Source organism: Hyperolius riggenbachi, chromosome 2 (assembly GCF_040937935.1).
Source record: "Hyperolius riggenbachi isolate aHypRig1 chromosome 2, aHypRig1.pri, whole genome shotgun sequence".
In the NCBI taxonomy this organism is placed as follows: Eukaryota; Metazoa; Chordata; class Amphibia; order Anura; family Hyperoliidae; genus Hyperolius; species Hyperolius riggenbachi.
The window spans coordinates 402140389-402164342 of record NC_090647.1 but is presented as its reverse complement, the minus strand read 5'-3'; the positions used below and the strand labels follow the sequence as shown (position 1 = coordinate 402164342).

At 52.8% G+C, this 23954-nt stretch overlaps 1 protein-coding gene across 1 annotated transcript in view; it reads right to left on the bottom strand.

Annotated features, from left to right (window-relative positions):
- The window catches only part of TMEM183A (transmembrane protein 183A), a 187792-nt gene extending 187293 nt beyond the window's left edge, over window positions 1-499 (bottom strand). Inside the window, exon 1 of the mRNA XM_068269794.1 lies at window positions 94-499. Coding sequence (XP_068125895.1) covers window positions 94-157 — 64 coding nt within the window. The 5' untranslated portion in view covers window positions 158-499. The remainder of the gene's footprint in view (window positions 1-93) is intronic.
- Between the last annotated feature and the right edge of the window lie 23455 nt (window positions 500-23954).

Genomic DNA, 23954 nt, shown 5'->3' with positions numbered 1-23954 from the left:
AACGCGAGATAGCAACATTTTAGACAGGCGATTAAGTTCATAAAAACGTCATATTGCCAATTACTCTCTAATTGACGGGGAAGTAGTTCTCACCTCTGTGCGAGATCAAATCATCAGGACGATTGTTCAGCCGTTTTCTGTTCCCTTTCCTGGGCATGGCTGCTGACGATTAAGTTCAAATATAACTGCGGGATTTCTTGAAGAGGGGACACCAAGCTTGGCCATGGCTACAGACCAGGGAACCCAAAGAGGAAAGAAATGAGAATTCGCAACATATTGTCCCAATCTTCAGCCATTATGAAGCACGTCACTCCGACAGCAGCTGAGCTGAGGGAATGTGACCTGGAAGTACACTGTAGTATCTGTGAACTGACTTTTTTTTCCTGCCAGTGTGAACTAGTGTTGTCCGGATCATGAACGATTCGAATCTTTGATCCGGATCTTTGTGAACCAAATCATCCAGATCATTCACCACAAGGAGTGATTCGGTTCACAGTCCGCGCGTGCGCGCTGTCTCTCCCTGCGTCCTCTCCCTCTGTAACTAGAGCAGGACTACAGGAACATGGTCACCGATGTCCACAAATGCGGACAATCGGCGGCCATCTTCTTGTAGCCGTGCTCTAACTACAGATGGAGCGGACGCAGGGAAAGAAGAGTGAAGTCGGCGCTGGAGCTGGATGTCAGGTGAGTCAGTCTCTGCCCTGCCCGATGCCTCAGAATAGGGGGATTGAATGGGGGCAATGCTACCTACGCTGTCTGGGGGGCAATGCTACCTACGCTGTCTGGGGGGCAATGCTACCTACGCTGTCTGGGGGGCAATGCCACCTACGCTTTCTGGGGGGCAATGCCACCTACGCTTTCTGGGGGGCAATGCCACCTACGCTTTCTGGGGGGCAATGCCACCTACGCTGTCTGGGGGCAATGCCACCTACGCTGTCTGGGGGGCAATGTTACCTACGCTGTCTGGGGGGCAATGTTACCTACGCTGTCTGGGGGGCATTGCTAGCTACGCTGTCTGGGGGGCATTGCTACCTACGCTGTCTGGGGGCAATGCTACCTACGCTGTCTGGGGGCAATGCTACCTACGCTGTCTGGGGGCAATGCTACCTACCCTGTCTGGGGGCAAGGCTACCTACGCTGTCTGGGGGGCATTGCTAGCTACGCTGTCTGGGGGGCATTGCTAGCTACGCTGTCTGGGGGGCATTGCTAGCTACGCTGTCTGGGGGGCATTGCTAGCTACGCTGTCTGGGGGGCATTGCTAGCTACGCTGTCTGGGGGGCATTGCTAGCTACGCTGTCTGGGGGGCATTGCTAGCTACGCTGTCTGGGGGGCATTGCTAGCTACGCTGTCTGGGGGGCATTGCTAGCTACGCTGTCTGGGGGGCATTGCTAGCTACGCTGTCTGGGGGGCATTGCTAGTTACGCTGTCTGGGGGGCATTGCTAGCTACGCTGTCTGGGGGGCATTGCTAGCTACGCTGTCTGGGGGGCATTGCTAGCTACGCTGTCTGGAGGGCATTGCTAGCTACGCTGTCTGGGGGGCATTGCTAGCTACGCTGTCTGGGGGCATTGCTACCTACGCTGTCTGGGGGCAATGCTACCTACGCTGTCTGGGGGGCAATGTTACCTACGCTGTCTGGGGGGCATTGCTAGCTACGCTGTCTGGGGGGCATTGCTAGGCTAGCTACGCTGTCTGGGGGGCATTGCTAGCTACGCTGTCTGGGGGGCATTGCTAGCCACGCTGTCTGGAGGGCATTGCTAGCCACGCTGTCTGGGGGGCATTGCTAGCCACGCTGTCTGGGGGCATTGCTAGCCACGCTGTCTGGGGGGCATTGCTAGCTACGCTGTCTGGGGGGCATTGCTAGCCACGCTGTTTAGGGGCATTGCTAGCCACGCTGTCTGGGGGCATTGCTAGCCCCGCTGACTGGGGGCATTGCTAGCCACGCTGTCTGGGGGGCAATGCCACCTACGCTGTCTGGGGGGCAATGCCACCTATGCTGTCTGGGGGGCAATGCCACCTACGCTGTCTGGGGGGCAATGCCACCTACGCAGTCTGGGGGGCAATGCCACCTACGCTGTCTGGGGGGCAATGCCACCTACGCTGTCTGGGGGGCAATGCCACCTACGCTGTCTGGGGGGCAATGTTACCTACGCTGTCTGGGGGGCAATGTTACCTACGCTGTCTGGGGGGCAATGTTACCTACGCTGTCTGGGGGGCATTGCTAGCTACGCTGTCTGGGGGCATTGCTACCTACGCTGTCTGGGGGCATTGCTACCTACGCTGTCTGGGGGCATTGCTACCTACGCTGTCTGGGGGCAATGCTACCTACGCTGTCTGGGGGCAATGCTACCTACGCTGTCTGGGGGCAATGTTACCTACGCTGTCTGGGGGGCATTGCTAGCTACGCTGTCTGGGGGGCATTGCTAGCTACGCTTTCTGGGGGCATTGCTAGCTACGCTGTCTGGGGGCAATGTTACCTACGCTGTCTGGGGGGCATTGCTAGCTACGCTGTCTGGGGGGCATTGCTAGGCTAGCTACGCTGTCTGGGGGGCATTGCTAGGCTAGCTACGCTGTCTGGGGGGCATTGCTAGCTACGCTGTCTGGGGGGCATTGCTAGCCACGCTGTCTGGGGGTATTGCTAGCCACGCTGACTGGGGGCATTGCTAGCCACGCTGTCTGGGGGCAATGCTACCTACGCTGTCTCGGGGGCAATGCCACCTACGCTGTCTGGGGGCAATGCCAACTACGCTGTCTGGGGGGCAATGCCACCTACGCTGTCTGGGGGGCAATGTTACCTACGCTGTCTGGGGGGCAATGTTACCTACGCTGTCTGGGGGGCAATGTTACCTACGCTGTCTGGGGGGCAATGTTACCTACGCTGTCTGGGGGGCATTGCTAGCTACGCTGTCTGGGGGCATTGCTACCTACGCTGTCTGGGGGCATTGCTACCTACGCTGTCTGGGGGCAATGCTACCTACGCTGTCTGGGGGCAATGTTACCTACGCTGTCTGGGGGCAATGTTACCTACGCTGTCTGGGGGGCATTGCTAGCTATGCTGTCTGGGGGGCATTGCTAGCTACGCTTTCTGGGGGCATTGCTAGCTACGCTGTCTGGGGGCAATGTTACCTACGCTGTCTGGGGGGCATTGCTAGCTACGCTGTCTGGGGGGCATTGCTAGGCTAGCTACGCTGTCTGGGGGGCATTGCTAGGCTAGCTACGCTGTCTGGGCGGCATTGCTAGCTACGCTGTCTGGGGGGCATTGCTAGCCACGCTGTCTGGGGGCATTGCTAGCCACGCTGACTGGGGGCATTGCTAGCCACGCTGTCTGGGGGCAATGCTACCTACGCTGTCTGGGGGGCAATGCTACCTACGCTGTCTCGGGGGCAATGCCACCTACGCTGTCTGGGGGCAATGCCACCTACGCTGTCTGGGGGGCAATGCCACCTACGCTGTCTGGGGGGCAATGTTACCTACGCTGTCTGGGGGGCAATGTTACCTACGCTGTCTGGGGGGCAATGTTACCTACGCTGTCTGGGGGGCATTGCTAGCTACGCTGTCTGGGGGGCATTGCTAGCTACGCTGTCTGGGGGGAATTGCTAGCTACGCTGTCTGGGGGGCATTGCTACCTACGCTGTCTGGGGGCAATGCTACCTACGCTGTCTGGGGGCAATGCTACCTACGCTGTCTGGGGGCAATGCTACCTACGCTGTCTGGGGGCAAGGCTACCTACGCTGTCTGGGGCAATGCTACCTACGCTGTCTGGGGGGCATTGCTAGCTACGCTGTCTGGGGGGCATTGCTAGCTACGCTGTCTGGGGGGCATTGCTAGCTACGCTGTCTGGGGGGCATTGCTAGCTACGCTGTCTGGGGGGCATTGCTAGCTACGCTGTCTGGAGGGCATTGCTAGCTACGCTGTCTGGGGGGCATTGCTAGCTACGCTGTCTGGGGGCATTGCTACCTACGCTGTCTGGGGGCAATGCTACCTACGCTGTCTGGGGGCAATGCTACCTACGCTGTCTGGGGGGCAATGTTACCTACGCTGTCTGGGGGGCATTGCTAGCTACGCTGTCTGGGGGGCATTGCTAGGCTAGCTACGCTGTCTGGGGGGCATTGCTAGCTACGCTGTCTGGGGGGCATTGCTAGCCACGCTGTCTGGGGGGCATTGCTAGCCACGCTGTCTGGGGGGCATTGCTAGCCACGCTGTCTGGGGGCATTGCTAGCCACGCTGTCTGGGGGGCATTGCTAGCTACGCTGTCTGGGGGGCATTTCTAGCCACGCTGTTTAGGGGCATTGCTAGCCACGCTGTCTGGGGGCATTGCTAGCCACGCTGTCTGGGGGCATTGCTAGCCACGCTGACTGGGGGCATTGCTAGCCACGCTGTCTGGGGGGCAATGCCACCTACGCTGTCTGGGGGGCAATGCCACCTACGCTGTCTGGGGGCAATGCCACCTACGCTGTCTGGGGGGCAATGCCACCTACGCTGTCTGGGGGGCAATGCCACCTACGCTGTCTGGGGGGCAATGCCACCTACGCTGTCTGGGGGGCAATGTTACCTACGCTGTCTGGGGGGCAATGTTACCTACGCTGTCTGGGGGGCAATGTTACCTACGCTGTCTGGGGGGCAATGTTACCTACGCTGTCTGGGGGGCATTGCTAGCTACGCTGTCTGGGGGCATTGCTACCTACGCTGTCTGGGGGCATTGCTACCTACGCTGTCTGGGGGCAATGCTACCTACGCTGTCTGGGGGCAATGTTACCTACGCTGTCTGGGGGGCATTGCTAGCTACGCTGTCTGGGGGGCATTGCTAGCTACGCTTTCTGGGGGCATTGCTAGCTATGCTGTCTGGGGGCAATGTTACCTACGCTGTCTGGGGGGCATTGCTAGCTACGCTGTCTGGGGGGCATTGCTAGGCTAGCTACGCTGTCTGGGGGGCATTGCTAGGCTAGCTACGCTGTCTGGGGGGCATTGCTAGCTACGCTGTCTGGGGGGCATTGCTAGCCACGCTGTCTGGGGGCATTGCTAGCCACGCTGACTGGGGGCATTGCTAGCCACGCTGTCTGGGGGCAATGCTACCTACGCTGTCTGGGGGGCAATGCTACCTACGCTGTCTCGGGGGCAATGCCACCTACGCTGTCTGGAGGCAATGTTATCTACGCTGTCTGGGGGGGCAATGTTACTTACGCTGTCTGGGGGGGCAATGTTACCTACGCTGTCGGGGGGGCAATGTTACCTATGCTTTCTGGGGGGCATTGCTAGCTACGCTGTCTGGGGGGCATTGCTAGCTACGCTGTCTGGGGGGCATTGCTAGCTACGCTGTCTGGGGGGCATTGCTAGGCTAGCTACGCTGTCTGGGGGGCATTGCTAGCCACGCTGTCTGGGGGCATTGCTAGCCACGCTGACTGGGGGCATTGCTAGCCACGGTGTCTGGGGGGCATTGCTAGCCACGCTGTCTGGGGGCATTGCTAGCCACGCTGACTGGGGGCAATGCTACCTACGCTGTCTGGGGGGCAATGCTACCTATGCTGTCTGGGGGACAATGCCACCTACGCTGTCTGGGGGACAATGCCACCTACGCTGTCTGGGGGGCAATGCCACCTACGCTGTCTGGGGGGCAATGCCACCTACGCTGTCTGGGGGGCAATGCCACCTACGATTTCTGGGGGGCAATGTTACCTACGCTGTCTGGGGGGCAATGTTACCTACGCTGTCTGGGGAGCAATGTTACCTACGCTGTCTGGGGGGCATTGCTAGCTACGCTGTCTGGGGGGCATTGCTAGCTACGCTGTCTGGGGGGCATTGCCACCTACGCTGTCTGGGGGGCAATGTTACCTACGCTGTCTGGGGGGCAATGTTACCTACGCTGTCTGGGGGGCAATGTTACCTACGCTGTCTGGGGGGCATTGCTAGCTACGCTGTCTGGGGGGCATTGCTAGCTACGCTGTCTGGGGGGCATTGCTAGCTACGCTGTCTGGGGGGCATTGCTAGGCTAGCTACGCTGTCTGGGGGGCATTGCTAGCTACGCTGTCTGGGGGGCATTGCTAGCTACGCTGTCTGGGGGGCATTGCTAGCTACGCTGTCTGGGGGGCATTGCTAGCTACGCTGTCTGGGGGGCATTGCTAGCCACGCTGTCTGGGGGCATTGCTAGCTACGCTGACTGGGGGCATTGCTAGCTATGCTGACTGGGGGCATTGCTAGCTACGCTGACTGGTGGCATTGCTAGCTACGCTGTCTGGGGGCATTGCTAGCCACGCTGTCTGGGGGCTTTGCTAGCCACGCTGTCTGGGGGCATTGCTAGCCACGCTGACTGGGGGCGTTGCTAGCCACGCTGTCTGGGGAGCAATGCTACCTACGCTGTCTGGGGGGCAATGCCACCTACGCTGTCTGGGGGGCAATGCCACCTACGCTGTCTGGGGGGCAATGCCACCTACGCTGTCTGGGGGGCAATGTTACCTACGCTGTCTGGGGGGCAATGTTACCTACGCTGTCTGGGGGGCATTGCTAGCTACGCTGTCTGGGGGCATTGCTACCTACGCTGTCTGGGGGCAATGCTACCTACGCTGTCTGGGGGGCATTGCTAGCTACGCTGTCTGGGGGGCATTGCTAGCTACGCTGTCTGGGGGCATTGCTACCTACGCTGTCTGTGGGCAATGCTACCTACGCTGTCTGGGGGCAATGCTTCCTACGCTGTCTGGGGGCAATGCTACCTACGCTGTCTGGGGGCAATGTTACCTACGCTGTCTGGGGGGCAATGTTACCTACGCTGTCTAGGGGGCATTGCTAGCCACGCTGTCTGGGGGCATTGCTAGCCACGCTGACTGGGGGCATTGCTAGCCACGCTGTCTGGGGGGCATTGCTAGCCACGCTGTCTGGGGGCATTGCTAGCCACGCTGTCTGGGGGGCATTGCTAGCCACGCTGTCTAGGGGCATTGCTAGCCACGCTTTCTGGGGGCAATGCTTCCTACGCTGTCTGGGGGGCAATGCTACCTACGCTGTCTCGGGAGCAATGCTACCTACGCTGTCTTGGGGGGCAATGCCACCTACGCTGTCTGGGGGGCAATGCCACCTACGCTGTCTGGGGGGCAATGCCACCTACGCTGTCTGGGGGGCAATGCCACCTACGCTGTCTGGGGGGCAATGTTACCTACGCTTTCTGGGGGGCAATTTTACCTATGCTGTCTGGGGGGCATTGCTAGCTACGCTGTCTGGGGGGCATTGCTAGCTACGCTGTCTGGGGGCATTGCTACCTACGCTGTCTGGGGGCAATGCTACCTACGCTGTCTGGGGGCAATGTTACCTACGCTGTCTGGGGGGCATTGCTAGCTACGCTGTCTGGGGGGCATTGCTAGCTACGCTGTCTGGGGGAATTGCTAGCTACGCTGTCTGGGGGCATTGCTACCTACGCTGTCTGGGGGCAATGCTACCTACGCTGTCTGGGGGCAATGCTACCTACGCTGTCTGGGGGCATTGCTACCTACGCTGTCTGGGGGCATTGCTACCTACGCTGTCTGGGGGCAATGCTACTTACGCTGTCTGGGGGCAATGCTACCTACGCTGTCTGGGGGCAATGCTACCTACGCTGTCTGGGGGCATTGCTACCTACGCTGTCCGAGGGCAATGCTACTTACGCTTTCTGGGGGCAATGCTACCTACGCTGTCTGGGGGCAATGCTACCTACGCTGTCTGGGGGCAATGTTACCTACGCTGTCTGGGGGGGCAATGTTACCTACGCTGTCTGGGGGGCAATGTTACCTATGCTTTCTGGGGGGCAATGTTACCTATGCTTTCTGGGGGGCAATGTTACCTATGCTTTCTGGGGGGCATTGCTAGCTATGCTGTCTGGGGGGCATTGCTAGCTACGCTGTCTGGGGGGCATTGCTAGGCTAGCTACGCTGTCTGGGGGGCATTGCTAGCTACGCTGTCTGGGGGGCATTGCTAGCTACGCTGTCTGGGGGGCATTGCTAGCCACGCTGTCTAGGGGCATTGCTAGCCACGCTGTCTAGGGGCATTGCTAGCCACGATGACTGGGGGCATTGCTAGCCACGCTGTCTGGGGGCATTGCTAGCCACGCTGTCAGGGGGCATTGCTAGCCACGCTGACTGGGGGCATTGCTAGCCACGCTGTCTGGGGGCAATGCCACCTACGCTGTCTGGGGGGCAATGCCACCTACGCTGTCTCAGGGGCAATGCCACCTACGCTGTCTGGGGGGCAATGCCACCTACGCTGTCTGGGGGGCAATGCCACCTACGCTGTCTGGGGGGCAATGCCACCTACGCTGTCTGGGGGGCAATGTTACCTACGCTGTCTGGGGGGAATTGCTAGCTACGCTGTCTGGGGGCATTGCTACCTACGCTGTCTGGGGGCAATGCTACCTACGCTGTCTGGGGGCAATGCTACCTACGCTGTCTGGGGGCAATGCTACCTACGCTGTCTGGGGGCAATGTTACCTACGCTGTCTGGGGGGCATTGCTAGCTACGCTGTCTGGGGGGAATTGCTAGCTACGCTGTCTGGGGGGAATTGCTAGCTACGCTGTCTGGAGGGCATTGCTAGCTACGCTGTCTGGGGGCATTGCTACGTACGCTGTCTGGGGGCAATGCTACCTACGCTGTCTGGGGGCAATGCTACCTACGCTGTCTGGGGGCAATGCTACCTACGCTGTCTGGGGGCAATGCTACCTACGCTGTCTGGGGGCAATGCTACCTACGCTGTCTGGGGGCAATGCTACCTACGCTGTCTGGGGGCAATGCTACCTACGCTGTCTGGGGGCAATGCTACCTACGCTGTCTGGGGGCAATGCTACCTACGCTGTCTGGGGGCAATGCTACCTACGCTGTCTGGGGGCAATGCTACCTACGCTTTCTGGGGGCAATGTTATCTACGCTGTCTGGGGGCAATGTTATCTACGCTGTCTGGGGGGGCAATGTTACTTACGCTGTCTGGGGGGGCAATGTTACCTACGCTGTCGGGGGGGCAATGTTACCTATGCTTTCTGGGGGGCATTGCTAGCCACGCTGACTGGGGGCATTGCTAGCCACGGTGTCTGGGGGGCATTGCTAGCCACGCTGTCTGGGGGCATTGCTAGCCACGCTGACTGGGGGCAATGCTACCTACGCTGTCTGGGGGGCAATGCTACCTACGCTGTCTGGGGGGCATTGCTAGCTACGCTGTCTGGGGGGCATTGCTAGGCTAGCTACGCTGTCTGGGGGGCATTGCTAGCTACGCTGTCTGGGGGGCATTGCTAGCTACGCTGTCTGGGGGGCATTTCTAGGCTAGCTACGCTGTCTGGGGGGCATTGCTAGCTACGCTGTCTGGGGGGCATTGTTACGCTGACTGGGTGGCATTGCTAGCTACGCTGACTGGGGGCATTGCTAGCTACGCTGACTGGGGGCATTGCTAGCTACGCTGTCTGGGGGCATTGCTAGCCACGCTGTCTGGGGGCTTTGCTAGCCACGCTGTCTGGGGGCATTGCTAGCCACGCTGACTGGGGGCATTGCTAGCCACGCTGTCTGGGGGGCAATGCCACCTACGCTGTCTGGGGGGCAATGCCACCTACGCTGTCTGGGGGGCAATGCCACCTACGCTGTCTGGGGGGCAATGCCACCTACGCTGTCTGGGGGGCAATGTTACCTACGCTGTCTGGGGGGCAATGTTACCTACGCTGTCTGGGGGGCATTGCTAGCTACGCTGTCTGGGTGCATTGCTACCTACGCTGTCTGGGGGCAATGCTACCTACGCTGTCTGGGGGGCATTGCTAGCTACGCTGTCTGGGGGGCATTGCTAGCTACGCTGTCTGGGGGCATTGCTACCTACGCTGTCTGTGGGCAATGCTACCTACGCTGTCTGGGGGCAATGCTTCCTACGCTGTCTGGGGGCAATGCTACCTACGCTGTCTGGGGGCAATGTTACCTACGCTGTCTGGGGGGCAATGTTACCTACGCTGTCTAGGGGGCATTGCTAGCCACGCTGTCTGGGGGCATTGCTAGCCACGCTGACTGGGGGCATTGCTAGCCACGCTGTCTGGGGGGCATTGCTAGCCACGCTGTCTGGGGGCATTGCTAGCCACGCTGTCTGGGGGGCATTGCTAGCCACGCTGTCTAGGGGCATTGCTAGCCACGCTTTCTGGGGGCAATGCTTCCTACGCTGTCTGGGGGGCAATGCTACCTACGCTGTCTCGGGAGCAATGCTACCTACGCTGTCTGGGGGGCAATGCCACCTACGCTGTCTGGGGGGCAATGCCACCTACGCTGTCTGGGGGGCAATGCCACCTACGCTGTCTGGGGGGCAATGTTACCTACGCTTTCTGGGGGGCAATTTTACCTATGCTGTCTGGGGGGCATTGCTAGCTACGCTGTCTGGGGGGCATTGCTAGCTACGCTGTCTGGGGGCATTGCTACCTACGCTGTCTGGGGGCAATGCTACCTACGCTGTCTGGGGGCAATGTTACCTACGCTGTCTGGGGGGCATTGCTAGCTACGCTGTCTGGGGGGCATTGCTAGCTACGCTGTCTGGGGGAATTGCTAGCTACGCTGTCTGGGGGCATTGCTACCTACGCTGTCTGGGGGCAATGCTACCTACGCTGTCTGGGGGCAATGCTACCTACGCTGTCTGGGGGCATTGCTACCTACGCTGTCTGGGGGCAATGCTACTTACGCTGTCTGGGGGCAATGCTACCTACGCTGTCTGGGGGCAATGCTACCTACGCTGTCTGGGGGCATTGCTACCTACGCTGTCCGGGGGCAATGCTACTTACGCTTTCTGGGGGCAATGCTACCTACGCTGTCTGGGGGCAATGCTACCTACGCTGTCTGGGGGCAATGTTACCTACGCTGTCTGGGGGGGCAATGTTACCTACGCTGTCTGGGGGGCAATGTTACCTATGCTTTCTGGGGGCAATGTTACCTATGCTTTCTGGGGGGCATTGCTAGCTATGCTGTCTGGGGGGCATTGCTAGCTACGCTGTCTGGGGGGCATTGCTAGGCTAGCTACGCTGTCTGGGGGGCATTGCTAGCTACGCTGTCTGGGGGGCATTGCTAGCCACGCTGTCTGGGGGCATTGCTAGCCACGCTGACTGGGGGCATTGCTAGCCACGCTGTCTGGGGGGCATTGCTAGTCACGCTGTCTGGGGGCATTGCTAGCCACGCTGACTGGGGGCATTGCTAGCCACGCTGTCTGGGGGGCATTGCTAGTCACGCTGTCTGGGGGCAATGCTACCTACGCTGTCTGGGGGGCAATGCTACCTACGCTGTCTGGGGGGCAATGCTACCTACGCTGTCTGGGGGGCAATGCTACCTACGCTGTCTGGGGGGCAATGCCACCTACGCTGTCTGGGGGGCAATGCCACCTACGCTGTCTGGGTGTTATGATCATGTCTGCAGCGTTTACTGCTGGCTGCAGTGGTATTTTAACCCAAGCAGTTCTGATGTCATTACATGCATTTTCTTGCATAGTTTGGTTTGCACTTAAACTAGTTGCTGATTCCATCTGCAGTCACTCTGAAATTAATGACAGTTTAACATGCTCTTGTTTAAACAAACATTGTCTGCTGCAGTGGAGGGGCAGTCCCTTTCCTGCAGGCTGCATATCATTGTCTGCCTTTTCCTGCTATCAGCCTGTGATTAATTACCATTCACTTGTGTGGGAATCTGCAGGTCTGCTTCCATTGGATGACCTCAGTATAAAGAACTGCTTCCTGCAATGTCTCATGGGCTACCATAGTCTCAGATTCTATCTGTTACTCTGCTTGTGCCCCACCTCGTTCCTGGTCCGTGTGGACTGCGCTGACTCCTGCGAAGGGGTCAGCGAGTCCTCCTAGTTCTGCTCTTGTTCTAGAAGTTGTTACTTGCTTGTCTTGTGTCATATATTGGTTCATCGCCAATATATACGCATACTTGCGCATTTTGTTATTTTCCTTGTATTCGTGTTACGTTGATACATCAGTGTCGCTGATATATACGTACACGAACTGTTTATATCCTGTGTTCCGTTAGTCAGCGTTCCAGCACGCTGAGCTAGTTATCCTGTTCCTGGTCCTGTTTGTGGATTGCGTTCATCTCTGCGAAGAGATAGCGAATCCTTCTGAGTCCTGTTCCCTGTATTACTCCAGTCTTAGTCAGAGTTCCTGCTTATGTCATATATCGGTTCATTGCCGATATATACATATGTTAGTCAGACGTTACGAATAGTTTCATTGATAGCTGTAATTGTAATACGCTAGGAAATCATACTTATTGTATATTTATCTGTGTTACGTTCATCTATCTTGATCCTGCTATTTCTGACTATCCTGTCCTGTCTTTGTGAGGCACGCCATCGCCGCAACGCATTGGCTGCCTCATTCCAGTCTGTCTGGTTTTGGACGCTTGCTGTCGCTAAGTAGCCGCTAGCTAGCAAGCGTTCATTCTGTCTACTTGTTCTGATCTCCTCAGTCCTGGTTTATGCGCTCAGCGCTACTTTGCGCTGAGACGTTATTACGAAAGTGTTGTTTGTGGCTGTTCGGATCTGCACCGGCTCTGTGCACCACAATCTCCTATTGGAGTCAGTCCTCTCCTCCACTAAACTGGGGATATCCTGATCCCTTGTGCTGGTGTGTGTACCTCCTTCACGTCAGCTTATGTGTTGTATGCTGACTGTGGAGATTACACCTCCAAGCTTAACATTATGGTAGCCCCATTACCAATCCCCATTGTGGGGGGGGGGGTTCCCAGCAAAAATGACACTGTTTGTTATGGTTCCTGTTCCTTTAAGAAATTTGAGAAGCTCAATTCTGAAACAGAAAATGAGTTTTTTTCTGAATGTACCAGGTTCCTGGCCAATCCCGAGCTCCAGGCTACACCTGTTTCAACGTGGGCCCCCCAGCTAGTTTATGTTTTATTTAAGGGAAGATTGTTTCAGTGGGCCTACGATGTCTTGGATCATACCAATTTAAAAGAGAGACCACTGGAATTTCTAGCGTTTGTGATCCATAACTGGCTGCGCAAAACCGATTTGCCTAGCCCTTTTGATAAGCTCCTGGCAGCTTGTCAATCAGCTGCTCCTTCTATTGCCTACAAAAAAAATCAGCAAGCAGATAATTGTTCTGATAACTTTTCTTCTGCTAAGGCAGCAGGGTCTAAAGCCAAACGTAAACGCTCCAAAAGAAAAGCGTTACAATCAGCGGAGTCGTTGCCCTTGGCGACTGCGCATCAGATCTGTAATGAGACTCCGCCAGTAGCAGATAATGAAATTCAGTCACCATTCAGGGGAGTCAAATGGACCTATGAAACTACTAATGAACTTTCATTGCTAGCCAGGGAAAATAAAAGTTCTTGTTTAAATGAATTATCTGAATATGATTATGAAGATATATTACAGAGTATTGAACAGATCAATTTATTCGTGCAGCAAGGGAAATTTGCATACACTACAGTTCAACACTTGCTACAGGTATTGGAGATCCTTAGGAATAAGAAATCGGCCAATCACCTGCTAAATAACCCAATGTATGTTTCTGCCACTAACACATTTGCAAACTATGATCAGCCGGAATGCTCAGCTGTTAAATATGCATGGGATCCTCCATTTGAGAAAGGAGAGATGGAAGCCCTGGTCTATGAATGGAAGAAAGATGCAAGTTCATTTTGTCAGTTTTACAGTGCAAAAAGTGAATTAGTATTGAATGCATGCATTAAGTCTGCCTATAACCTAATAAAAACTGGTGTGTGTGGGTATGACTTTGTGGCTCCATTGATCGATGTGTGGAGAATGATTCTGGACGATTTTTATGCGATTCAATCAGTTGATACCAGGGAAGACACACTGTCAAGTGGAGATTGTTCCACTTCTTCAGTTCCTGAGGACTCGCCTGCTTCAGCACCTTTGGCTGATTCAGCGAGTGATTCAGAGCTCCTTTCGTGTGAAATTGAAGTTCCTGTAATTCCACCCTGTACCATGGATAACTCAGTGTTACTTCCCAGTAAGACAGAAATTACTAATACTTCCTTAATCTTGCCCTGCACAAATTTCTCAGCAGAGGACCCAGAGGTCCTGCTGACTTCTGAGTCCAGCCTAGCCAGTACTCATGAGTCTTTGTTCAGTGAAACAGACACCAGAAAAATCTTGCCTGTCTCTGCAAACACTTCTGCAGAAATGACCTGTGTTAATAAAGTTCAACTCCTGTCTGATCCAGCAGATGCCAATAGATGCACTACATCAGTTTCTGAGTCCCAGCAATCCTGTCCAGAAATCTCAGAACCCCAGCATCTGAATTTTCCAATTTCACAATTGAATGGTGATTTAGATGCGCAAACATTGTGTTTTGATCTTCCTGTTTCTACACCTCACTCTAGTTTCATGAATAACTCAGAGCGCCTGCTATGTGAGTCCGAAATCGCAGAATTATTACCGTGTTCAGAAAATGTTCCAGTGAACTTGCCCTGTACCATGAATTGTGCAGTAGATCTCTCCAATGAAACTCAGGTCACAGAATCATTATGCTGTCCAGCAGGTGCTTCCATGGTTTTGCCCTGCAGTGTGGACTGTTCAGTGATCCTGTCCAGTGAAGCTGTGGTCACAGAGTCTTATGCTTCACCCAGTACTTTGGATACTTCAAACCCTCTAGCAGAACAGTCTGAGGCACTGCTTACCTCAGTTGGTGTTGCAGTAATATTCACTTGTCTAGCAGCTGTTTTGGAATTACAGTCTACTCTAATAAAACTTGATGAATTTCTGCCCAGCGAAGCAGAAGCCATTGAAATATTGTCCTCGTCAGCAAGTGTGTTAGATACCTTGCCCTGTACACAGTCTGATTTAACCAATGTTGTTGAGTCCCTCTCCAGTGTTGTAACAGCCGAGGAACTCCAGCCCTGTCCTCTGAATGTTTCAAAAGTCTTGCCCTGTAACATGGATAATTCTGACTCGCTGGAAAAAATAATAGAAATCTCAGAATTTCAGTCCGGGTTAATGAGTGTTTCTGAAACCCAGCCCTGTATCCTGGAAAATTCTGGTTCTCTGGCCGGTGTGGCAGAAGTTCCTGAGTCCCCTTCCTGTCCAGTGAGTTACTCAGTTTTGCCTAGTTCAGTGGGGATTGCTGCACTACTGACTTGTTTTGCAGCCCTTCATGAGCTCCAATCCAGTGTATTTGATGAGTCTCTGTCTAGTCCAGAAGAAGTTATGGGAACCCTGTCTAGTTCGGTGCATACATCAGAAGATTTGTCCTGTCTTGTAAATGCCCCTGAACATGATTTGTTAATAACTTTGCTGGAATCAGAGACATCTAAGTCTGATCCTGCATTTTTTAGTGAGAATCCAGTAACTGTGAAGTCTAGTCATGATGATTTTTTTTTGCCCAGTCCTGGTTTCGGTCCTACCTTGACTGACTTTGAGGTTTGCAGTTCCTTGACATGCCCAGAAGTCTCTCTTGTGCCGGTGTGCCCAGATGTGCTTCGTATGCCAGAGTGCCCAAGTGTGTCTGTGTTGGCGTGCTCACACGCTTCCCTAGTGGAGACATGTTCTGATGTTGCCGGTTGGCCTGCATGCCCGGAGATGGTTCTGGTCCCTAAAAACCCTGATCTTGATGTTTGTCCTTGTGACCCTGACTCTAGAGTTGCCCTGGGTTCCATAGGGGTTCTTGATGGTTCTCCATGTGAGCCTAAGGGGCGTTCTGACCTGTGGGGATCTCTTTGGAGCTTCCAAGTATTCTGGGAGATCTCTGAGGAAACTTGTCCTGGTACCTTGGACTGGTTCAACGGTGGGTTTTGTGTTGGTGGGGACAGTTCCGGTGGGCATTGCAAAGGCTTTGGCGTTTTTGGACAGTCCCGGGAAGGCGGTGGGTATCGCTCAGAGAGTTTCTGGGGGCTTTTCTCTGGAAGTCGTGGTTCTGATGGGTATCACACTGAGGCTTGTGGTGCTGACGGGCATGGTTCTGTAGGTTCTGGTTCTGATGGGTCCAGTCTTGTGGGGACTGATTCTGGAATTTGGTCTTGCCGGGCTGTCCCGGTCATCATGAATTATCAGTCAGATTGTTTTGTTGGGAATTTCAGTTTCGAAAAGCGTCTGGTATCCGCTTTTAAGGGGGGGGGGGGAGGTAATGTTATGATCATGTCTGCAGCGTTTACTGCTGGCTGCAGTGGTATTGTAACCCAAGCAGTTCTGATGTCATTACATGCATTTTCTTGCATAGTTTGGTTTGCACTTAAACTAGTTGCTGATTCCATCTGCAGTCACTCTGAAATTAATGACAGTTTAACATGCTCTTGTGTAAACAAACATTGTCTGCTGCAGTGGAGGGGCAGTCCCTTTCCTGCAGGCTGCATATCATTGTCTGCCTTTTCCTGCTATCAGCCTGTGATTAATTACCATTCACTTGTGTGGGAATCTGCAGGTCTGCTCCCATTGGATGACCTCAGTATAAAGAACTGCTTCCTGCAATGTCTCATGGGCTACCATAGTCTCAGATTCTATCTGTTACTCTGCTCGTGCCCCACCTCGTTCCTGGTCCGTGTGGACTGCGCTGACTCCTGCGAAGGGGTCAGCGAGTCCTCCTAGTTCTGCTCTTGTTCTAGAAGTTGTTACTTGCTTGTCTTGTGTCATATATTGGTTCATCGCCAATATATACGCTTACTTGCGCATTTTGTTATTTTCCTTGTATTCGTGTTACGTTGATACATCAGTGTCGCTGATATATACGTACACGAACTGTTTATATCCTGTGTTCCGTTAATCAGCGTTCCCAGCACGCTGAGCTAGTTATCCTGTTCCTGGTCCTGTTTGTGGATTGCGTTCATCTCTGCGAAGAGATAGCGAATCCTTCTGAGTCCTGTTCCCTGTATTACTCCAGTCTTAGTCAGAGTTCCTGCTTATGTCATATATCGGTTCATTGCCGATATATACATATGTTAGTCAGACGTTACGAATAGTTTCATTGATAGCTGTAATTGTAATACGCTAGGAAATCATACTTGTTGTATATTTATCTGTGTTACGTTCATCTATCTTGAGCCTGCTATTTCTGACTATCCTGTCCTGTCTTTGTGAGGCACGCCATCGCCGCAACGCATTGGCTGCCTCATTCCAGTCTGTCTGGTTTTGGACGCTTGCTGTCGCTAAGTAGCCGCTAGCTAGCAAGCGTTCATTCTGTCTACTTGTTCTGATCTCCTCAGTCCTGGTTTATGCGCTCAGCGCTACTTTGCGCTGAGACGTTATTACGAAAGTGTTGTTTGTGGCTGTTCGGATCTGCACCGGCTCTGTGCACCACAATCTCCTATTGGAGTCAGTCCTCTCCTCCACTAAACTGGGGATATCCTGATCCCTTGTGCTGGTGTGTGTACCTCCTTCACGTCAGCTTATGTGTTGTATGCTGACTGTGGAGATTACACCTCCAAGCTTAACACTGGGGAGCAATGTTACCTACGCTGTCTGGGGGGCAATGTTACCTACGCTGTCTGGGGGGCAGTGCTAGCTACGCTGTCTGGGGGGCATTGCTAGCTACGCTGTCTGGGGGGCATTGCTAGGCTAGCTACGCTGTCTGGGGGGCATTGCTAGCTACGCTGTCTGGGGGGCATTGCTAGCCACGCTGTCTGGGGGCATTGCTAGCCACGCTGACTGGGGGCATTGCTAGCTACGCTGTCTGGGGGGAATTGCTAGCCACGCTGTCTGGGGGCATTGCTAGCCACGCTGACTGGGGGCATTGCTAGCCACGCTGACTGGGGGCATTGCTAGCCACGCTGTCTGGGGGCAATGCTACCTACGCTGTCTTGGGGGCAATGCTACCTACGCTGTCTGGGGGGCAATGCTACCTACGCTGTCTGGGGGCAATGCTACCTACGCTGTCTGGGGGCATTGCTACCTACGCTGTCTGGGGGCAATGCTACTTACGCTGTCTGGGGGCAATGCTACCTACGCTGTCTGGGGGCAATGCTACCTACGCTGTCTGGGGGCATTGCTACCTACGCTGTCCGGGGGCAATGCTACTTACGCTTTCTGGGGGCAATGCTACCTACGCTGTCTGGGGGCAATGCTACCTACGCTGTCTGGGGGCAATGTTATCTACGCTGTCTGGGGGGGCAATGTTACCTACGCTGTCTGGGGGGCAATGTTACCTATGCTTTCTGGGGGGCAATGTTACCTATGCTTTCTGGGGGGCATTGCTAGCTATGCTGTCTGGGGGGCATTGCTAGCTACACTGTCTGGGGGGCATTGCTAGGCTAGCTACGCTGTCTGGGGGGCATTGCTAGCTACGCTGTCTGGGGGGCATTGCTAGCCACGCTGTCTGGGGGCATTGCTAGCCACGCTGACTGGGGGCATTGCTAGCCACGCTGTCTGGGGGGCATTGCTAGCCACGCTGTCTGGGGGCATTGCTAGCCACGCTGACTGGGGGCAATGCTACCTACGCTGTCTGGAGGGCAATGCTACCTACGCTGTCTGGGGGGCAATGCTACCTACGCTCTCTGGGTGGCAATGCCACCTACGCTGTCTGGGGGGCAATGCCACCTACGCTGTCTGGGTGTTATGATCATGTCTGCAGCGTTTACTGCTGGCTGCAGTGGTATTGTAACCCAAGCAGTTCTGATGTCATTACATGCATTTTCTTGCATAGTTTGGTTTGCACTTAAACTAGTTGCTGATTCCATCTGCAGTCACTCTGAAATTAATGACAGTTTAACATGCTCTTGTGTAAACAAACATTGTCTGCTGCAGTGGAGGGGCAGTCCCTTTCCTGCAGGCTGCATATCATTGTCTGCCTTTTCCTGCTATCAGCCTGTGATTAATTACCATTCACTTGTGTGGGAATCTGCAGGTCTGCTCCCATTGGATGACCTCAGTATAAAGAACTGCTACCTGCAATGTCTCATGGGCTACCATAGTCTCAGATTCTATCTGTTACTCTGCTCGTGCCCCACCTCGTTCCTGGTCCGTGTGGACTGAGCTGACTCCTGCGAAGGGGTCAGCGAGTCCTCCTAGTTCTGCTCTTGTTCTAGAAGTTGTTACTTGCTTGTCTTGTGTCATATATTGGTTCATCGCCAATATATACGCATACTTGCGCATTTTGTTATTTTCCTTGTATTCATGTTACGTTGATACATCAGTGTCGCTGATATATACGTACACGAACTGTTTATATCCTGTGTTCCGTTAGTCAGCGTTCCAGCACGCTGAGCTAGTTATCCTGTTCCTGGTCCTGTTTGTGGATTGCGTTCATCTCTGCGAAGAGATAGCGAATCCTTCTGAGTCCTGTTCCCTGTATTACTCCAGTCTTAGTCAGAGTTCCTGCTTATGTCATATATCGGTTCATTGCCGATTATATACATATGTTAGTCAGACGTTACGAATAGTTTCATTGATAGCTGTAATTGTAATACGCTAGGAAATCATACTTATTGTATATTTATCTGTGTTACGTTCATCTATCTTGATCCTGCTATTTCTGACTATCCTGTCCTGTCTTTGTGAGGCACGCCATCGCCGCAACGCATTGGCTGCCTCATTCCAGTCTGTCTGGTTTTGGACGCTTGCTGTCGCTAAGTAGCCGCTAGCTAGCAAGCGTTCATTCTGTCTACTTGTTCTGATCTCCTCAGTCCTGGTTTATGCGCTCAGCGCTACTTTGCGCTGAGACGTTATTACGAAAGTGTTGTTTGTGGCTGTTCGGATCTGCACCGGCTCTGTGCACCACAATCTCCTATTGGAGTCAGTCCTCTCCTCCACTAAACTGGGGATATCCTGATCCCTTGTGCTGGTGTGTGTACCTCCTTCACGTCAGCTTATGTGTTGTATGCTGACTGTGGAGATTACACCTCCAAGCTTAACATTATGGTAGCCCCATTACCAATCCCCATTGTGGGGGGGGGGGGTTCCCAGCAAAAATGACACTGTTTGTTATGGTTCCTGTTCCTTTAAGAAATTTGAGAAGCTCAATTCTGAAACAGAAAATGAGTTTTTTTCTGAATGTACCAGGTTCCTGGCCAATCCCGAGCTCCAGGCTACTCCTGTTTCAACGTGGGCCCCCCAGCTAGTTTATGTTTTATTTAAGGGAAGATTGTTTCAGTGGGCCTACGATGTCTTGGATCATACCAATTTAAAAGAGAGACCACTGGAATTTCTAGCGTTTGTGATCCATAACTGGCTGCGCAAAACCGATTTGCCTAGCCCTTTTGATAAGCTCCTGGCAGCTTGTCAATCAGCTGCTCCTTCTATTGCCTACAAAAAAAATCAGCAAGCAGATAATTGTTCTGATAACTTTTCTTCTGCTAAGGCAGCAGGGTCTAAAGCCAAACGTAAACGCTCCAAAAGAAAAGCGTTACAATCAGCGGAGTCGTTGCCCTTGGCGACTGCGCATCAGATCTGTAATGAGACTCCGCCAGTAGCAGATAATGAAATTCAGTCACCATTCAGGGGAGTCAAATGGACCTATGAAACTACTAATGAACTTTCATTGCTAGCCAGGGAAAATAAAAGTTCTTGTTTAAATGAATTATCTGAATATGATTATGAAGATATATTACAGAGTATTGAACAGATCAATTTATTCGTGCAGCAAGGGAAATTTGCATACACTACAGTTCAACACTTGCTACAGGTATTGGAGATCCTTAGGAATAAGAAATCGGCCAATCACCTGCTAAATAACCCAATGTATGTTTCTGCCACTAACACATTTGCAAACTATGATCAGCCGGAATGCTCAGCTGTTAAATATGCATGGGATCCTCCATTTGAGAAAGGAGAGATGGAAGCCCTGGTCTATGAATGGAAGAAAGATGCAAGTTCATTTTGTCAGTTTTACAGTGCAAAAAGTGAATTAGTATTGAATGCATGCATTAAGTCTGCCTATAACCTAATAAAAACTGGTGTGTGTGGGTATGACTTTGTGGCTCCATTGATCGATGTGTGGAGAATGATTCTGGACGATTTTTATGCGATTCAATCAGTTGATACCAGGGAAGACACACTGTCAAGTGGAGATTGTTCCACTTCCTCAGTTCCTGAGGACTCGCCTGCTTCAGCACCTTTGGCTGATTCAGCGAGTGATTCAGAGCTCCTTTCGTGTGAAATTGAAGTTCCTGTAATTCCACCCTGTACCATGGATAACTCAGTGTTACTTCCCAGTAAGACAGAAATTACTAATACTTCCTTAATCTTGCCCTGCACAAATTTCTCAGCAGAGGACCCAGAGGTCCTGCTGACTTCTGAGTCCAGCCTAGCCAGTACTCATGAGTCTTTGTTCAGTGAAACAGACACCAGAAAAATCTTGCCTGTCTCTGCAAACACTTCTGCAGAAATGACCTGTGTTAATAAAGTTCAACTCCTGTCTGATCCAGCAGATGCCAATAGATGCACTACATCAGTTTCTGAGTCCCAGCAATCCTGTCCAGAAATCTCAGAACCCCAGCATCTGAATTTTCCAATTTCACAATTGAATGGTGATTTAGATGCGCAAACATTGTGTTTTGATCTTCCTGTTTCTACACCTCACTCTAGTTTCATGAATAACTCAGAGCGCCTGCTATGTGAGTCCGAAATCGCAGAATTATTACCGTGTTCAGAAAATGTTCCAGTGAACTTGCCCTGTACCATGAATTGTGCAGTAGATCTCTCCAATGAAACTCAGGTCACAGAATCATTATGCTGTCCAGCAGGTGCTTCCATGGTTTTGCCCTGCAGTGTGGACTGTTCAGTGATCCTGTCCAGTGAAGCTGTGGTCACAGAGTCTTATGCTTCACCCAGTACTTTGGATACTTCAAACCCTCTAGCAGAACAGTCTGAGGCACTGCTTACCTCAGTTGGTGTTGCAGTAATATTCACTTGTCTAGCAGCTGTTTTGGAATTACAGTCTACTCTAATAAAACTTGATGAATTTCTGCCCAGCGAAGCAGAAGCCATTGAAATATTGTCCTCGTCAGCAAGTGTGTTAGATACCTTGCCCTGTACACAGTCTGATTTAACCAATGTTGTTGAGTCCCTCTCCAGTGTTGTAACAGCCGAGGAACTCCAGCCCTGTCCTCTGAATGTTTCAAAAGTCTTGCCCTGTAACATGGATAATTCTGACTCGCTGGAAAAAATAATAGAAATCTCAGAATTTCAGTCCGGGTTAATGAGTGTTTCTGAAACCCAGCCCTGTATCCTGGAAAATTCTGGTTCTCTGGCCGGTGTGGCAGAAGTTCCTGAGTCCCCTTCCTGTCCAGTGAGTTACTCAGTTTTGCCTAGTTCAGTGGGGATTGCTGCACTACTGACTTGTTTTGCAGCCCTTCATGAGCTCCAATCCAGTGTATTTGATGAGTCTCTGTCTAGTCCAGAAGAAGTTATGGGAACCCTGTCTAGTTCGGTGCATACATCAGAAGATTTGTCCTGTCTTGTAAATGCCCCTGAACATGATTTGTTAATAACTTTGCTGGAATCAGAGACATCTAAGTCTGATCCTGCATTTTTTAGTGAGAATCCAGTAACTGTGAAGTCTAGTCATGATGATTTTTTTTTGCCCAGTCCTGGTTTCGGTCCTACCTTGACTGACTTTGAGGTTTGCAGTTCCTTGACATGCCCAGAAGTCTCTCTTGTGCCGGTGTGCCCAGATGTGCTTCGTATGCCAGAGTGCCCAAGTGTGTCTGTGTTGGCGTGCTCACACGCTTCCCTAGTGGAGACATGTTCTGATGTTGCCGGTTGGCCTGCATGCCCGGAGATGGTTCTGGTCCCTAAAAACCCTGATCTTGATGTTTGTCCTTGTGACCCTGACTCTAGAGTTGCCCTGGGTTCCATAGGGGTTCTTGATGGTTCTCCATGTGAGCCTAAGGGGCGTTCTGACCTGTGGGGATCTCTTTGGAGCTTCCAAGTATTCTGGGAGATCTCTGAGGAAACTTGTCCTGGTACCTTGGACTGGTTCAACGGTGGGTTTTGTGTTGGTGGGGACAGTTCCGGTGGGCATTGCAAAGGCTTTGGCGTTTTTGGACAGTCCCGGGAAGGCGGTGGGTATCGCTCAGAGAGTTTCTGGGGGCTTTTCTCTGGAAGTCGTGGTTCTGATGGGTATCACACTGAGGCTTGTGGTGCTGACGGGCATGGTTCTGTAGGTTCTGGTTCTGATGGGTCCAGTCTTGTGGGGACTGATTCTGGAATTTGGTCTTGCCGGGCTGTCCCGGTCATCATGAATTATCAGTCAGATTGTTTTGTTGGGAATTTCAGTTTCGAAAAGCGTCTGGTATCCGCTTTTAAGGGGGGGGGGGGGGGGGAGGTAATGTTATGATCATGTCTGCAGCGTTTACTGCTGGCTGCAGTGGTATTGTAACCCAAGCAGTTCTGATGTCATTACATGCATTTTCTTGCATAGTTTGGTTTGCACTTAAACTAGTTGCTGATTCCATCTGCAGTCACTCTGAAATTAATGACAGTTTAACATGCTCTTGTGTAAACAAACATTGTCTGCTGCAGTGGAGGGGCAGTCCCTTTCCTGCAGGCTGCATATCATTGTCTGCCTTTTCCTGCTATCAGCCTGTGATTAATTACCATTCACTTGTGTGGGAATCTGCAGGTCTGCTCCCATTGGATTACCTCAGTATAAAGAACTGCTTCCTGCAATGTCTCATGGGCTACCATAGTCTCAGATTCTATCTGTTACTCTGCTCGTGCCCCACCTCGTTCCTGGTCCGTGTGGACTGCGCTGACTCCTGCGAAGGGGTCAGCGAGTCCTCCTAGTTCTGCTCTTGTTCTAGAAGTTGTTACTTGCTTGTCTTGTGTCATATATTGGTTCATCGCCAATATATACGCTTACTTGCGCATTTTGTTATTTTCCTTGTATTCGTGTTACGTTGATACATCAGTGTCGCTGATATATACGTACACGAACTGTTTATATCCTGTGTTCCGTTAATCAGCGTTCCAGCACGCTGAGCTAGTTATCCTGTTCCTGGTCCTGTTTGTGGATTGCGTTCATCTCTGCGAAGAGATAGCGAATCCTTCTGAGTCCTGTTCCCTGTATTACTCCAGTCTTAGTCAGAGTTC